At 41.5% G+C, this 17,557-nt stretch overlaps 1 protein-coding gene across 4 annotated transcripts in view; it reads right to left on the bottom strand.

The window, feature by feature from the left end:
* The window catches only part of fws (four way stop), a 36,700-nt gene that overhangs the window by 2,729 nt on the left and 16,414 nt on the right, over nt 1-17,557 (bottom strand). For all 4 annotated transcript variants that reach the window (XM_045762212.2, XM_045762210.2, XM_069324473.1 and 1 more), the window contains exons 10-17: nt 16,202-16,397; nt 15,063-15,221; nt 14,687-14,820; nt 8,934-9,067; nt 7,234-7,346; nt 2,564-2,686; nt 2,055-2,163; nt 1,566-1,769 (exon numbers count right to left, since the gene is read on the bottom strand). In XM_045762212.2, the coding sequence (XP_045618168.1) occupies nt 1,566-1,769; nt 2,055-2,163; nt 2,564-2,686; nt 7,234-7,346; nt 8,934-9,067; nt 14,687-14,820; nt 15,063-15,221; nt 16,202-16,397 (1,172 nt within the window). The remainder of the gene's footprint in view (nt 1-1,565; nt 1,770-2,054; nt 2,164-2,563; nt 2,687-7,233; nt 7,347-8,933; nt 9,068-14,686; nt 14,821-15,062; nt 15,222-16,201; nt 16,398-17,557) is intronic.

Here is a 17,557-nt window from a genome sequence, read left to right as displayed (position 1 = left end):
CAAGCGATCACTATGAACTGGCGTACATTGTGCTTACCACAGATTAACTGATCGAGGGCGCTTTTCCTCTGACGGCGTCTGGTCAGGGCGCTCCCACGGCCCACAATAATGCCTCCGGGCGGCTTAATATTCACTAATTATCGTCCACGACTTGAGACCACACGTCCCCAGCTCGATTCCACAGCTGGCACGTCTGCACACTTCTCTTCTCTTAGAGATATATCACTAGGTGTTCCCTTCTGACGGGAGCTCAACGGAGCGCGGCTTCCCCCTGCGATGTCTGGCACTCAAGTGAGGTCAAGGTCCTCCGGAAGCGAGCCTCAAGCCTCCAGCAAAATGTCCACATCTCCTAGCCAGTCATTTATCTATTTTCTTCTGCATTGCCCATAATCTCAAACTGTTACACATATCCAACCAACTATTTTACATATGCGTTATCACCTCAATACTTGCTAGACCTTCTAATCAGGTCAGGCTTGATGAATAACTCTCAAGGAGGGAGACTCGTTTCTCCTGCAGGCTGAGATCATAACACAGGGAGACGTCTGACATGGATTAAAAATGTTCAAACCTACAGAAAAATGGGGACAGTAATCGGAAGCAATGTATCAGACTGGAAAAATATTACTAGTGGAACACCACAAGTCTCAGCTCCAGCACCAGAAATGTTCATTGTGAATATAAATGATTTTCCCCAAGGAATACAGAGTTATATGAACACGTCTGCTGATGATGCTAAGCTACCAGGGGGAAGATAAGAGAATTACACAACTGTCATGACCTTCAAGACGACCTGGACAAAATAAGTACCTGAAGCAACATTTGGAAAATGGAATTTAAAATGATTAAATGGCATGTTATGGAATGTGGAAGAGGAGAAAACCGGCCACACACAACCAACAAACTATGTGGAAAAGCATTAAATAAGTCTGACAAAGAAAGAGATCTAAAGGTCACCAGATGAACACACAAAGGGCATTGTGCAAGGAGCTATGCTATGCTTTCTAACTTCAGAATCACTTTTAAATGCATATATGAATGGTAAAATATTAAACAAATTGCTCATGACTTTGGTGAGAGCAAAATTGGAATATGCAGCGGTTGTGCGATACCCGTATCTCGAGAAGCACATCGATAAACTGGACAAAATGTAGACATGCAACTAAATGGCTTCCTGAACAGAAAAACAAGAACTACAAGGAGAGGCTAGAGGCATTAAATATGCAAATATGCCGAAGATAGACGAGAGATGATATGATCACTATGTACAAAATAGTAACAGTTATCAACAAAATGGGCAAAGAGGAATACTTGAAACCTGCAACTTTAAAAATAAGAAGTCATGGATTCAAGCTAAGGAAACAAAAGTGCCCAAAAATATTAGAAAGTTCTCTTTTGCAAACAGAGTGGTAGACGGTTGGAACAAGTCAGAAGGTGGTGGAGGCCAGAACCGTCAGAAGTTTCAAAGCCCAATATGACAAAGAGTACTGGGAAGACGGGACACCACGAGCGTAGCTCTCGTCCTGTAACTACACTTAGGTAATTACACTTCAGTAATGACTTACCTGATGGGGAGATCTTAACTCTGATGGAGCCTTGGCAAAGAGGAAATGCAAGACAGTTGAGTATGGAATGACATCACCAATGCTGGGGGATGCAATTATGTGTTCAACAGTCTGGAACAGCAGAGGCCTAAACGACCTGACAACACGATATGCTCGGCCGAGCTCTGATGGTCGGTTGCATAGAGGACTTATTGCCATTTCCATCTGAAAAAATACAAAATCATTATATTGCAAATAATTTCCTTCATTTGATATAGGATTTAACATTTATAATGCAAGACAATTTATTTGAACTAAATTACCTGTGATACTGACAGAATAATGTATTTTTTTAAATTAAGACTAACTGCTATTGTAAATTTAAGGAAACCTTCTCAGAGATACAGGTAGTGTTTATAAACTTGCCTTTCAAAGTGCATAAATGCAAAATATTAACTTGAATAACTTTATACTGTATTAACTTTAATATTAACAACATAATACCTTTACCTGGGCAAAGTCTGCAGCAAGACGCAACTTTCCACCTTCCCCAATAGGTCGTAGTAAACTTGCATGGCGTACAAACAGATCCAAGCAACGACAGGCCAGTGTATGTATTCTGAATCGATAAAGAAAAACTATATACTGTATCCGGATAACCGGAAATTAGGTTATGTCAATTTACAAGCACTACACAGTTCATGACTTCCAGTATCAATCAAGACCAACTACAACAAGGTAAGCTGAAGTGTCTGTTTGAAATTATATTTTGATTTATAATGTGTGTAGAATTTCAAATTATGCTGCTTGTGATACAAAAAATTGCAAACCAAGTTCATTTTTGGACTTCCGAGGTAAGAATTCTGCTAATCCGGTGAAAGATCCTTCCCATATACTTCAGATAAGTGAGCTTGGACAATATAGTAAAGGATACTAAGCTCAGTAAGGCTCCTGAATGCCTCTTTGGGAAATTCATTCGGGGTATAATGGAATTTTCCTTGTACTTTAACACAACATACTTCTCCTTTATGATTCTGGAGGGTTGATAGATGGAGAGGTAATCTTCTGCAGCTCTCGTGATGAACCCCTGCAGCTCCCTCATGTACAGTGAACACTGAGAATCTGCTCCTTTAGAATCACCGCTGAAAATGTAAAGCATTTGCAAAATTAAATCACAAGGAAAAAAAGTGATGTATCTATGAGAAAAGACTGAGGCTGCACAATGGAAGTGAAAATGCATTTCTGAAGTCCCCTGGCACATACACTATTGATTGAACCATACTTTTGGGTTCACCATGGTTCAGTTGGTAGAATATGTGCATGTGGAATCCAGGAATGCAAATCTGATTCCACAGTACGGTCCCAATATTTCCTCATCAACCATTTGTGTTAATGTAAAGTGAATAATGTTCCCAAGAAATATATAATTTATTGCAGATGATGAGTCACAATAATGTGGCTGAAAATATGATGACCAAACCACACAACAGAAGATGGAGAAACGATGACATTTCGGTCCGCCCTGGACCATTATCATATGACGTGATAATGGTCCAGAACAGACTGAAACGTCGTCGTTTCTCCATCATCTATTGCGTGGGTTGGTCATCATATATAATATAATCTCCGTTCACGAATAAAGGTGATTTGATATTCACAAAATACCGTGTTACCCGACTTTACAAGAGGACCACCATCTCCCAGGTGGCCACAATAGGAACTGGAAGTTGGCAGCTTCTCAAAAGGTCACCCCATTCTTCCTGAGATTTTTCCATTTGGATTTTGAACTGAAGTAACATACTGGCATTTATGGCTTAAGTGGGTAGGTGGTTCTATGGGTTTATACTCCAGTGGGAGAAAAAGCATCTCCTGTTTTCTGTCCTACATTGTAGCTTGTTGAGCTTGAAGCTGTTGCTCCTTGTATGCAACTACATTTGATCTTTTGAAGAAGTTGTTTGAAGTACTATCTTCAAAACCAGAGTTGAATGTAATGAAATGCCATTTTCTGGGCGAGACCCAGAAGCTCCCTGGAGCTATTCAAGCTGATATGTATCTATTAGCTTTATGGCATCAGTCAAAGTGCATGGTGTTCTTGACTACTGGGGACCATGAGCCAGAATCTGGCCCTCTCAGAGAGGCACGAGGAGCAATGGCCTATAGAAACTCCTGTGTGGTTAGGAGCAATCCATGTCTGCCATCGACCGGGGTTGGCACCCGGAAAGGTAGGCACCCCAAACAAACCCCCTATTCTGGTGAAAATATTGTTACTGAAAGTCGAATGAGTGGACAGAACTCCCCAAACAAAAATTACCAAACAAGCATGACGTCCGTTTTCCTGACGTTGGGAAATCTTAGGAGGTCTGGCTCTCCAGGCGCTGGTGGATGCTTGCCAAGACGAAATAAGTAAACCAACATAGCCTAGTCAATGTGGCTGTGAAGGCTGACCTTGGTATCATGCAATATATAACAAGTGCACAAACCCCCAGTGTGCCTCACCCAGCCCAAATGTTCAGCCCCCCAACAATGGGCCTAGACAGAGAACACAAAAGACACTTGAAATACCCAAGGTAACCAGTCAAAATGCCCCCCTTGCACAGAACAAAATGCAAGGATGGCCAGCACTTAGCCTTAAAGCAGATGGACCCACACAATTGGTTGATGACCTGAGAGCCCTACATGGAGTAACCTTAGTCACACACACACACACACACACTCATCTGCAACAGAACTGACTTGAAAGGCTAAGGGAGACCTGAAGCTCATCTCCTTCCCCATTACTGGTGGGGAGGGAAGTACTTACTATAACGAGCTCGTTCTAGTCTCAAGAGATTCAATCATTTGTTTACATTGCTGGGGGAGTTCGTTTGGCAGTTTCAAGGCTTTGGTCTCTGAGCCCAGCAGTGATCTGTATTGGTTCATCAACTTTCTGCAAGCTTTCCCAATGGGGTGGCTGAGTGTCATCCACTCTCCGTACCTCTTCAAGGGGGACCAGGTTCTCGCTCGTGGCCACTGGTAGTCCAAACAACTCTACAGCTAATGTTATCTACGACTTCAAAACTATTTCAGTGGGACAGCTTCAGGGAGCCACTGGAACTTGTCCAGAAACAGTACTTTAAAATATGCAGATGATCAGTCACAATAACATGGCTGAAGATATGAAAACTAAACCAAACGCCAGAAGATGAGGAGACGACGATGTTTCGGTTCATCCTGGACAATCAACGTGATAATGGTCCAGGACAAACCAAAACGTCATCATCTCCTCATCTTGTGGTGTGTGGTTTAGTCTTCAGTATTTAAAATAAATAATGAAATAAAGGAAATTATAAAGACTATACAAGATAAACAACTTCTCATTCTGTTCCTTTGGTTAAACCATAAACTTCCAATGAAAAGGAAGCCTAAAAATGTATCATCATATTGTTGCTAAATTTCAGGTTTTTAAATTTTGTACTTTTGAAACAAAAAAAAAAAATTGGGGGGTGGGGGGTGGGGGTGGGCCTTTTGGTTTATATAAATGAGATGTATCTCAGATGAACAAATCCACAAGGGACATGATGAGTGTTTGAACCTATGTCCGGGATAATCCCAGACGCTCCTCAGTCAACTGCGTAACGACATGGAAAAGAATTGCAACAGGGAGTGCTACTGCTCTCACATGGATCCCACAGCCTCTCCGAGACACAAACCAGGGTTTTTGCACAATTCACTGGAAATTACACAAACCTTGTTTGTGCCTCGGAGAGGCTGCAGGATCCGTGTGAGAGCAGTAGCACTCCCAGTTGCAATTCTTTTCCATGTCATGGTGCAATCGACTAAAGTGCATCTGGGATTATCCCAGACGTCGATTCGAACCCTTATCACGGCCCTTGTGGATTTATTCATTTGATGTATCATGCTATTGTGATTTCTGTGTGTAACGTAGCTCAGATTTGCATCCAAAACAATGCAGTATCTCTCTAGTCAGGATTTATCCAACAAATTTGACACACTACAATTCACACTCACCCTCATTTAAATATCAATATCGTCGAGGTCTTACAAAGCTTTAAAAATCAAACTATCCAAAATGTTTATATATACAGATATACAGTTGTGCAATTCAAACCAGTCTGCCTGCAAGTGGAAAATGAAATGAACTTGAGGAGCAGGTTGTAGGAGCAAACTATATTCATAATTTTAAAATTAGATATGATAGGGAAATAGGACAGGAATCATCTATAAACAACCGGCACCTAGAATGACGGGATCCAAGAGTCAGTGCTCGATCCAGCAGACACAAATAGGCGAGTGAGAACACCTCAGGGTACAGTCCTTGCACCACTGCTTTTCCTTATTCTCATATCAGATATAGACAAAAATACAAGTCACAGCTTCGTATCATCCTTTGCAGATGACACAAAAATCAGTATGAAAATTACCTCGGCTGAGGACATTGAAAAACTTCAAGCTGATATGAATAAAGTTTTCGACTGGGCATCAGAAAATAACATGATGTTTAACAGTGATAAATTCCAGGTACTCAGGTACGGTAAAAATGAGGACCTTAAACATAATACAGAGTACAAAACACAATCAAATGTACCCATAGTAGGAAAACAGCATGTAAAGGATTTGGGAATAATAATGTTTGACGACCTAACGTTTAAGGAGCATAACCAAGCAAATATTGCGACAGCCAGAAAAATGATAGGATGGATTACGAGAACTTTCAAATCCAGGGATCCCATCACAATGGTTGTACTCTTCAAGGCACTTGTGTTGTCCCGTCTTGAGTACTGCTCAGTACTCACTTCCCCCTTCAAAGCAGGAGAGATTGCTGAAATAGAGGGAATACAGAGAACATATACGGCACGCATATACGCAATAAAGCACCTAAATTATTGGGATCGTCTCAAAGCCCTCCAAATGTACTCACTAGAAAGAAGACGAGAGAGATATCAAATAATATACACCTGGAAGATACTGGAGGGCCAAGTACCAAATCTACACAGTAAAATAACAACGTACTGGAATGAACGACATGGAAGAAAATGTAGAATAGAACCAATGAAGAGCAGAGGTGCCATAGGCACAATCAGAGAACACTGTATAAACATCAGAGGTCCGCGGTTGTTCAACGTCCTCCCAGCAAGCATAAGAAATATTGCCGGAACAACCTTGGACATTTTCAAGAGGAAACTAGATTGTTTCCTCCAAGGAGTGCCGGACCAACCGGGCTGTGGTGGGTATGTGGGCCTGCGGGCCGCTCCAAGCAGCAGCCTGGTGGACCAAACTCTCACAAGTCGAGCCTGGCCTCGGGCCGGGCTTGGGGAGTAGAACAACTCCCAGAACCCCATCAACCAGGTATCAACCAACCAGGTATCAACCAGGTACCTAGGATTGGTTTAAAACAAGTGATTTTTAATAATAATAATAATAATAATAATAATAATAATAATAATAATAATAATAATAATAATAATAATAATAATGTTTATTCAGGTACAAGTACATACATATAAATAAAATGAGTTACAAACAATGTTGGATTTGTAGACAGCTAGTATATACTATGCCTAAAGCCACTAATTTAACTAAAGTATCAGACTAATTAAAGTACTGTATAACTAGAGTATCAGAACTACTTTTAACTTAAAGAATGGGAAACATACTGGCGGTATTTTACCGACACCCACAACCAACCTACCCTGAAAAGTCTTCGCTATGCACAGTTAGGATAATGTCTTCTATTGCGTCGGTGATGGAAGTGAAAAGTGGTTGCACTGCAGACGACATCAGCATATCAATAGACGGCAATGCCTGCAAATAAATAATTACTGTACAATGAATTGTGACAATATAGGTCCAATATCCTGGAATACTGGGTAGTTTAAAAATAAAAATATGTAGTGACAAACAACCCCACATCTAATTAACTACAAACTGATGACCAGACCACACACAAGAATGTGAAGGGACGACGACGTTTCGGTCCGTCCTGGACCATTCTCAAGTCAATTGAGAATGGTACAGGATGGACCGAAGTGTCGTCGTCCCTTCACATTCTAGTGTGTGGTCTGGTCGTCATACTTTAGCCACGTTATTGTGACTCATCGCCTGCAACTACAAACTGACTAGACAGCCAGTAATTATTCCATCCACTAGGGCAGGAGCTCTCAGTGGCCTCGGTAGTTGACCATTCCTGGCCTTTAATTCCAATCTTACCCAAAAGTTGGCTTAGATGGGTTTAATGCTAGACAACTAGTTTCCTGGGCTCTTATGCACTGTAAGGATGACATCTGGTGGTGAACGAAGTAGTTGGTGGAAAGGGGTTTACAAGCTTCAGAGTGACTCTAGGCAAGTTTAGAGCTGCTAAGACTTGTTAGCAGGAAGTGTGAAGTGTTTTGAAAGGTTTTTTAGGATTACAGTGAGAGAAGTTTAGCATACCCTGTTAATCTCCCAACAAACTTAGTAGGGAAGGGAGATAGTTAACAAGGCTATACCCTCTGGCCCTCTAGCCCAGGTCACCTCACAACTTCTCAATTTACTGCTGTCTGGGTTAAGACCAGAGCAACTGTCCCAGTTGAGTTTCCAAGGTGCCTCTCTAAATAGGGTATTGTATTTTATTTCATTCAACAATATTTTTATTTAAATTTTGCTTTTATGTTTTTCATTACTGTACTTTGCTAATTTCTAATAAAAAAAATTTCCAAAATTAAATATCATTATTTGTATTACATGGTAAATACAAGTCCTGCGACACCTATGTGTTGTACAAAACTTAAGTGACTTTTCCCATCTAGTTTTCCCTCCCAGTCTGCATCTTCAGTTTTCAAAAGGGGTCTCCAAGTTTTCATTACATCTTATTTGCTACATTACAAATTTGTCCTATAAGTTAGCTAAAAGCTTGTTGCTCTACCCACCAACACTCCTCTCACTCCACAGTCAACAGCACACACTACAACCTTCTGTTTTATCAAAATTCTTATTGGTCTATGTTCTTTCACAAGGATATACAGCACAGTACTGTACAGTACTTATATTCGTCAAGACCATAAATATCCTGAAGTCTCACGTGATGCATTCAAGTCGTGGATTTTGTTTGGCACACAAAACTGCTCGCACTGTGTAACAGATACCGTCAACACACACCAGGCAGAAACCAGGCACCAGGCAGAAACAAATGGGCAAAGTTTCTTTCACCCTGAATGTCCTTGTTACCTAGCAGTAAAAAGGTATCTGGGAGTTAGTCAGCTGTCACAGACTGCTTCCTGGGATGTGTGTGAGTGTGGTGTGAAAAAAAAAATAGTAGTTAGTAAACAGTTGATTGACAGTTGAGAGGCAGGCCAAAAGAGCAAAGCTCAACCCCCTACAAACACAACTAGGTGAATACAGAATTTAGCCTACCTTCAATAACATATTGGTTACAGGTTGAGGCAGGTGAGCAAGGGTGGCAGATGCAGTGCGTTCGACCTGACTTCTTACATAGAGGAGTTGGTTTACCACCTCACCGTTCAAAACTTGTGCCGGTGTCGGAGAGCCTGAAAACCACGGAATGAAGCTTATTAATACTGTATACAATAACTGTACATCATCAACGTTGATTATGATTATACCCCAAACACTTTGCAAATTAGTGGCTTCATATATTATACAATTTGTGTACCTGTTAATTAAATACTAACGTGTTCAAATGTATATTTTATAAATGTAAATTATTTTATTACTTCAAAGTAGCACCAATGTAAAGATTTGACGTGTGAACAGGATAGATCACGATAACGTGGCTGAAAACTAATAACCCGCCTTACCTACCTGTTGACTACCTGTTAAAGATTCCAGGGATCAATGTTCTCGTGGCCTGTTTGCTGGTCTGATCCACCAGGCTGTTTGATGCAGCTGCTAGCAGCCTGACATACGAGTCAGCCTGGTTGATCAGGTATCCTTTGAAGCGTGCTTGTCGAGTTCTCTTTTGAACACTGCAAGAGGTCAGCCAGTTATGCCCCTTAAGCGTAGAGGAAGAGCGTTGAAAAACCTTGGGCCTTTGATGTTGATCGAGTTCTCTTTCGGCGTGCCTATTACCCCTCTGCTATTTTGCACATCCTGCCATGCCTTCTGGTCTCAAGTGGTCTTATTTCTGAATGCAGATTTGAAACTAGCCTTCTAATATTTTCCAAATACTGTATAGATTTTTATGTATCTCTCCCTGCCTGCATTCTAGGGAATACAGACTAAAAATTTTTAGGTGGTCCCAATAATTTAGAAGGTGTATTGAGTGGATTCTAGTGGTAAAGAATTTTTGCACGCTCTCAAAGTCAGCAATTTCTCCAGCTCTGAATGGAGCTGTTAGTGTGCAACAATATTCCACCCTAGAGAGCACTAGTGTCTTAAAATGTATCATCATTAGAATGGCATCCCTTCACACACAGAGATCACACTAACGTGATTTGTTCAATGGCATCCCTTGTTTGGAAGGGTCTTGTTATCCAACCTGTCATTTTCTGGCAGTTGTGACAGCAAATTTGATGTGTTCTTTAGAAGTAATACAAAATAAATTTGGATATTTCAAACCAAATTCTATAATTTGTTTTCATTTTGAGTTGGCAAGGTTTTTTTCTTCACACAGGTATTGTCCTGCTACCTTTTGAAAATGAGTTTTGAGGCTGGGACATGAAAGATATAAACTAGATGGTAATTTTTTTTAAGACACGTTCCTTTGGTAGTTGTCTATTATAGGTTGAAATTAAAATTTCTTAGTGAAATTAGCCCATAGGGCGTGGGAAAGGCATCCTGGAGGCATCTCCGGTTGCAACGAATCTCTCAGTGCAATGAATTAAGGTTGGTACCATATGGTTTGTTGAATCGAGATTGTGCTGAATAAAAAAAAATTAATTAAAGCCCTGCATGTTGAGTTTGGTGAGGGGAGGGGAATTCAAGCCTTTAATGTAATTAAATGCCTTTTCCGACAACAGATGAAGCAGCTGCATTATGGGTTTACAAGTACACGACAACACAGATGAAGCAGCTGCATTATGGGTTTACAAGTACACGACAACACAGATGAAGCAGCTGCATTATGGGTTTACAAGTACACGACAACACAGATGAAGCAGCTGCATTATGGGTTTACAAGTACACAACAACACAGATGAAGCAGCTGCATTATGGGTTTACAAGTACACGACAACACAGATGAAGCAGCTGCATTAAGGGTTTACAAGTACACGACAACACAGATGAAGCCGCTGCATTATGGGTTTACAAGTACACGACAACACAGATGAAGCAGCTGCATTATGGGTTTACAAGTACACGACAACACAGATGAAGCAGCTGCATTATGGGTTTACAAGTACACGACAACACAGATGAAGCAGCTGCATTATGGGTTTACAAGTACATAACAACACAGATGAAGCAGCTGCATTATGGGTTTACAAGTACACAACAACACAGATGAAGCAGCTGCATTATGGGTTTACAAGTACACGACAACACAGATGAAGCAGCTGCATTATGGGTTTACAAGTACACGACAACACAGATGAAGCAGCTGCATTAAGGGTTTACAAGTACACGACAACACAGATGAAGCAGCTGCATTATGGGTTTACAAGTACACGACAACACAGATGAAGCAGCTGCATTATGGGTTTACAAGTACACGACAACACAGATGAAGCAGCTGCATTATGGGTTTACAAGTACACGACAACACAGATGAAGCAGCTGCATTAAGGGTTTACAAGTACACGACAACACAGATGAAGCAGCTGCATTATGGGTTTACAAGTACACGACAACACAGATGAAGCAGCTGCATTAAGGGTTTACAAGTACACGACAACACAGATGAAGCAGCTGCATTAAGGGTTTACAAGTACACGACAACACAGATGAAGCAGCTGCATTAAGGGCTTACAAGTACACGACAACACAGATGAAGCAGCTGCATTATGGGTTTACAAGTACACGACAACACAGATGAAGCAGCTGCATTATGGGCTTACAAGTACACGACAACACAGATGAAGCAGCTGCATTATGGGTTTACAAGTACACGACAACACAGATGAAGCAGCTGCATTATGGGTTTACAAGTACACGACAACACAGATGAAGCAGCTGCATTAAGGGTTTACAAGTACACGACAACACAGATGAAGCAGCTGCATTATGGGTTTACAAGTACACGACAACACAGATGAAGCAGCTGCATTAAGGGTTTACAAGTACACAACAACACAGATGAAGCAGCTGCATTATGGGTTTACAAGTACACGACAACACAGATGAAGCAGCTGCATTATGGGTTTACAAGTACACGACAACACAGATGAAGCAGCTGCATTATGGGTTTACAAGTACACGACAACACAGATGAAGCAGCTGCATTATGGGTTTACAAGTACACGACAACACAGATGAAGCAGCTGCATTAAGGGTTTACAAGTACACGACAACACAGATGAAGCAGCTGCATTATGGGTTTACAAGTACACGACAACACAGATGAAGCAGCTGCATTATGGGTTTACAAGTACACGACAACACAGATGAAGCAGCTGCATTATGGGTTTACAAGTACACAACAACACAGATGAAGCAGCTGCATTATGGGTTTACAAGTACACAACAACACAGATGAAGCAGCTGCATTATGGGTTTACAAGTACACAACAACACAGATGAAACAGCTGCATTAAGGGTTTACAAGTACACGACAACACAGATGAAGCAGCTGCATTATGGGTTTACAAGTACACAACAACACAGATGAAGCAGCTGCATTATGGGTTTACAAGTACACAACAACACAGATGAAGCAGCTGCATTATGGGTTTACAAGTACACAACAACACAGATGAAACAGCTGCATTAAGGGTTTACAAGTACACGACAACACAGATGAAGCAGCTGCATTATGGGTTTACAAGTACACGACAACACAGATGAAGCAGCTGCATTATGGGTTTACAAGTACACGACAACACAGATGAAGCAGCTGCATTAAGGGTTTACAAGTACACGACAACACAGATGAAGCAGCTGCATTATGGGTTTACAAGTACACAACAACACAGATGAAGCAGCTGCATTATGGGTTTACAAGTACACTACAACACACATAGATGAATCAGTAGCGTTATGGGTTTGTTATCGTTACGGCACTTTCAACCATGCCAAACAATTAAGTAATTAGACAAGAGAATTTGCAATCCAAGAAAAAAGACTTACTATCTTTGTTGTAAAATTTCTCGTTATAGAACTATATTGTTATGTTAGTCAAGATGGAAATTAAGGCCGAACAATGTTTTTTTGAGCGGCCAAAGTGCCAAATGATCTGGTTTTGCCAACTGAAGAAACTCTAATGTAGCTTTACTTATAGGTTAGGAGACCTAACCTGTAGGAAAACTAACTGATTCTTTAAGTCTGTTACAGAGACTTAAGAATCTACTTTTTAAGCTGTGAACCAAATTGTACTTCACCACATCTTCTTTCAATTGTACCCAACATCCTCTGCCTTCAACAGTACCCAACAACCTCTTCCTTCAACAGTACCCAACAACCTCTTCCTTCAACAGTACCCAACATCCTCTTCCTTCAACAGTACCCAACAACCTCTTCCTTCAATAGTACCCAACATCCTCTTCCTTCAACAGTACCCAACATCCTCTTCCTTCAACAGTACCCATCAACCTCTGCCTTCAACAGTACCCATCAACCTCTTCCTTCAACAGTACCCAACAACCTCTTCCTTCAACAGTACCCAACATCCTCTTCCTTCAACAGTACCCATCAACCTCTGCCTTCAACAGTACCCATCAACCTCTTCCTTCAACAGTACCCAACAACCTCTGCCTTCAATAGTACCCAACATCCTCTTCCTTCAACAGTACCCAACAACCTCTGCCTTCAACAGTACCCAACATCCTCTTCCTTCAACAGTACCCAACAACCTCTTCCTTCAACAGTACCCAACATCCTCTTCCTTCAACAGTACCCAACATCCTCTGCCTTCAACAGTACCCAACATCCTCTTCCTTCAACAGTACCCAACAACCTCTTCCTTCAACAGTACCCAACATCCTCTTCCTTCAACAGTACCCATCAACCTCTGCCTTCAACAGTACCCAACAACCTCTGCCTTCAACAGTATCTCTTGAGGTTATCTTGAGATGATTTCGGGGCTTTAGTGTCCCCGCGGCCCGGTCCTCGACCAGGCCTCCACCCCCAGGAAGCAGCCCGTGACAGCTGACTAACACCCAGGTACCTATTTACTGCTAGGTAACAGGGGCATTCAGGGTGAAAGAAACTTTGCCCATTTGTTTCTGCCTCGTGCGGGAATCGAACCCGCGCCACAGAATTACGAGTCCTGCACGCTATCCACCAGGCTACGAGGCCTACGAGGCCCAGTACCCAACAACCTCTTCCTTCAACAGTACCCAACAACCTCTGCCTTCAAGAGTACCCAACATCCTCTTCCTTCAACAGTACCCAACAACCTCTTCCTTCAACAGTACCCAACATCCTCTTCCTTCAACAGTACCCAACATCCTCTGCCTTCAACAGTACCCAACATCCTCTTCCTTCAACAGTACCCAACAACCTCTTCCTTCAACAGTACCCAACATCCTCTTCCTTCAACGGTACCCAACAACCTCTTCCTTCAACAATACCCAACAACCTCTTCCTTCAACAGTACCCAACATCCTCTGCCTTCAACAGTACCCAACAACCTCTTCCTTCAACAGTACCCAACATCCTCTTCCTTCAACGGTACCCAACAACCTCTTCCTTCAACAGTACCCAACAACCTCTTCCTTCAACAGTACCCAACAACCTCTTCCTTCAACAGTACCCAACATCCTCTTCCTTCAACAGTACCCAACAACCTCTGCCTTCAACAGTACCCAACAACCTCTTCCTTCAACAGTACCCAACATCCTCTTCCTTCAACAGTACCCAACAACCTCTTCCTTCAACAGTACCCAACAACCTCTTCCTTCAACAGTACCCAACAACCTCTTCCTTCAATTGTAGTAATATTATCATAAGCCATAAAAGTTTTATTTCTAAACTTATTTGCTTTATTTCTAAACACTGTTGCTATAAATTACAGTAAGTGTAAGATACTATGAAAGTGTGCGTCAACTCACCAATAACTTGTGTGGCATCCGCACTGGTAACAACCAACTGTTTACACTTGACGCAGAACAGCTGGAGAGATTCGGCAACATTTTTGGCTACCGTCTCGCTCAGTGACTTGTCCACGGCCGATACGTTAAGCTCACTGGGGACAAGTTGAAACCACTTTACATAGCTGCTGTTCAAATGTCCATCTCAAATAATGACACTTTACATCACAGATTAGAATATATTTTACATTAGAAAAACTTTATATTAATAGCTATATAATGTGAGCCTGAATAGCATTACGCATGATCAATGATTAGGCAAGTATATATGGCATATCTAAAGTGTACTACCATATTTATCCGCATTTTACATAGCATAATTACAGCAAGTCCTTACCTCGTAATTGTTTTTATGAGGGCATCAACTTCTTCTTTTGCGGGTGGTGCATCCTGAGCTGCAAACATGAGATTGACGGGATCCAAGAGTCTTGAACGAGATCGTGACAGGTAGGCTTCCTCTAGGGGAACAAGCGTGCCTCTCAAAGCTTGCTCGGGGCTACAATCACAAACACCACAACATGGTCATACAATCAAACCAACACAAAGGTGTTGACCAGACCACACACTAGAAAGTGAAGGGACGACGACGTTTCGGTCCGTCCTGGGCCATTCTCATGTCGATTGTGAGAATGTTGTTGTCCCTTCACTTTCTAGTGTGTGGTTTGGTCAACATAATTCAGCCACGTTATTGTGACTCCTTGTCTGCAAGATAAAGATATTGTTCAACTTTGAAAATTATTTCTTGCAAATGAAGAGGTAGACAGATGTAAGCAATTATAAAAGTACAGTAGTAATAATTCTCGTTGTTTGGGACAGGAAGCCTGTACTTAGGTCTATCCAGGCCTCCCTAGGCCAAGTACTGACATTTCCCAGCAGGCAATTCCCCAACAGTTTCCTAACTCCCAGGTATCTATGTTATTGCTAGGTGAACAGTTGCATCAGGTGAAACAAAACGTGCCCAACAATTTCTATCTTACTCAGAGATTGAACTCGGGTTCCTTAGTTGTGAGCCAAGGACACGGACTAACACAGGACCCTATACCAGTGTAGTATACGTCCAAGCCATCGAAAGGTTCAAAATGTCGGAAGAAAAGATAGGGAAAATGGGAGACCTCAGTCATAACTATCATCCTGTAACTTCACTAATGTGTAATCACAATTTAATGATTCCTTCCATAAAGTATAAGCACTCTTGTTACCTTTAATAATGTAGGAACCAACACAAGTGAACGCAATGAATTTTACCTACTTAAAATTATCTGCTAGATTAAGGACCTGCCCGAAACGCTGCGCGTAGTAGTGGCTTTACAAGAATGTAAATACTGTACTATCCAATGTATTCTCACAAACCCAATGTACCTTCTTGTATATATATAAATAAATAAATAAATAAATAAATAAGTGCTGCCTAAACCAAAGATTCTTTACACTTTCTATAAGTACATAAGTATTTAAATAAATAAATAAAAAACTTACTCAAATTCCTGAGTGTGTTTATCCATCTTATCCACTTCATCTCTATTTTCAACACTTTCATCTAAAGCTGATGTGACATCTGTGTTAACACTTCTCATCTCCATGCTAATACCCTCCAGTCTCCGCCACAGATCTCCATACAGACGTATCAGCTTGGGGTAGTCTACTTCTAAATACTGTCGAATGAACGTAGAGTCTGCGAGAGAAAAAATAAACTTGTGCAAAATACGTGTTGAACGCAATGAAACAACTCTTTCTGAAGAGACTTCAGTGACTCCCTGTAGCTGATATGGCTACACAAGTCCTTAAATAATGCCAGAGTTGAGAAGGTAAAGCCTGACCCCCATGTCACAGATGTGCATGCAGATGTTCATCACTGAGGAAACAATTTGACCAGACCACACACTCAAGAAGGTGAGAGGAAGACGATGTTTCAGTCCGTCCTGGACCGAAAGTCGATTGTGGACCGTCCTGGACCATTCTCAACAATTGACTTGAGAATGGTCCATTTATCTCTAGACATTGATATTGGCAAAGCCACAGTTACTACTTAATCGTTACAACTGTAAGGCATGAACCATACCCAGATGTCAAGGAAGGGGTCGTAAAACGATCCACCCACGAGTCGGGTCATACCCCCCCCCCTCCCCCCAGTAACACCTGACCAGGTGACAACACCACGGAATCTGCCGGCTCCAGGTATCAACAACCCTCAAGCCAGAGCCTAAGAATATCTAAATGATGCACATGGTGGGAAGAGTCCAGGGAGCCATTGAGGCCCATTGCAGAAAAAAGTGTTTCATTACATTCAACACTGAGTTTTCTAGAAAGGCCAAATGGTGGCTACCTGTACTTAACCACAGAGAAAATGGGACTCACCACAGAGAATATAAAGAGTAAAAATGGGAGAGAAAAAGAAACCCTTCACAGGACAACAAAAGCACGAAGAAGACCGGGAAAACTGACCACTTAACAATCACCCAGAACACTAAAAGACCTCCAAAACCCCAAGCCTGGATATCAGCTCATGATAAATAGAAAATACATTGTATTTATATATTTCATATATAAAATATATGAAATATTTTTCATTGATACATCACATTAACATGATTTCTTTGAGCAAGGCATCTCCACACCCAAAGGATCCAAGCCCAATACATCCCTTGAGAAACACAGCTATGGGTCCCAGAGAAGGCCAAGCTACACCCAAAACTAATTGAAGTCTGGACTCAAAACCCTCAGATGTTCCAGAGCCTGGAGCAAGGGTTGGGGGGAAGGGGGTTACAAGAGACTCATACCAGACAGTGGAAGGGAGGAAGAGGAACAAACATAGCACCAGTACAATTAACCACT

This window comes from Procambarus clarkii, chromosome 14 (assembly GCF_040958095.1).
Source record: "Procambarus clarkii isolate CNS0578487 chromosome 14, FALCON_Pclarkii_2.0, whole genome shotgun sequence".
Lineage (NCBI taxonomy): Eukaryota > Metazoa > Arthropoda > Malacostraca > Decapoda > Cambaridae > Procambarus > Procambarus clarkii.
The sequence above is the reverse complement of the archived record's forward strand: the minus strand, read 5'-3'. Positions and strand labels throughout refer to the sequence as shown.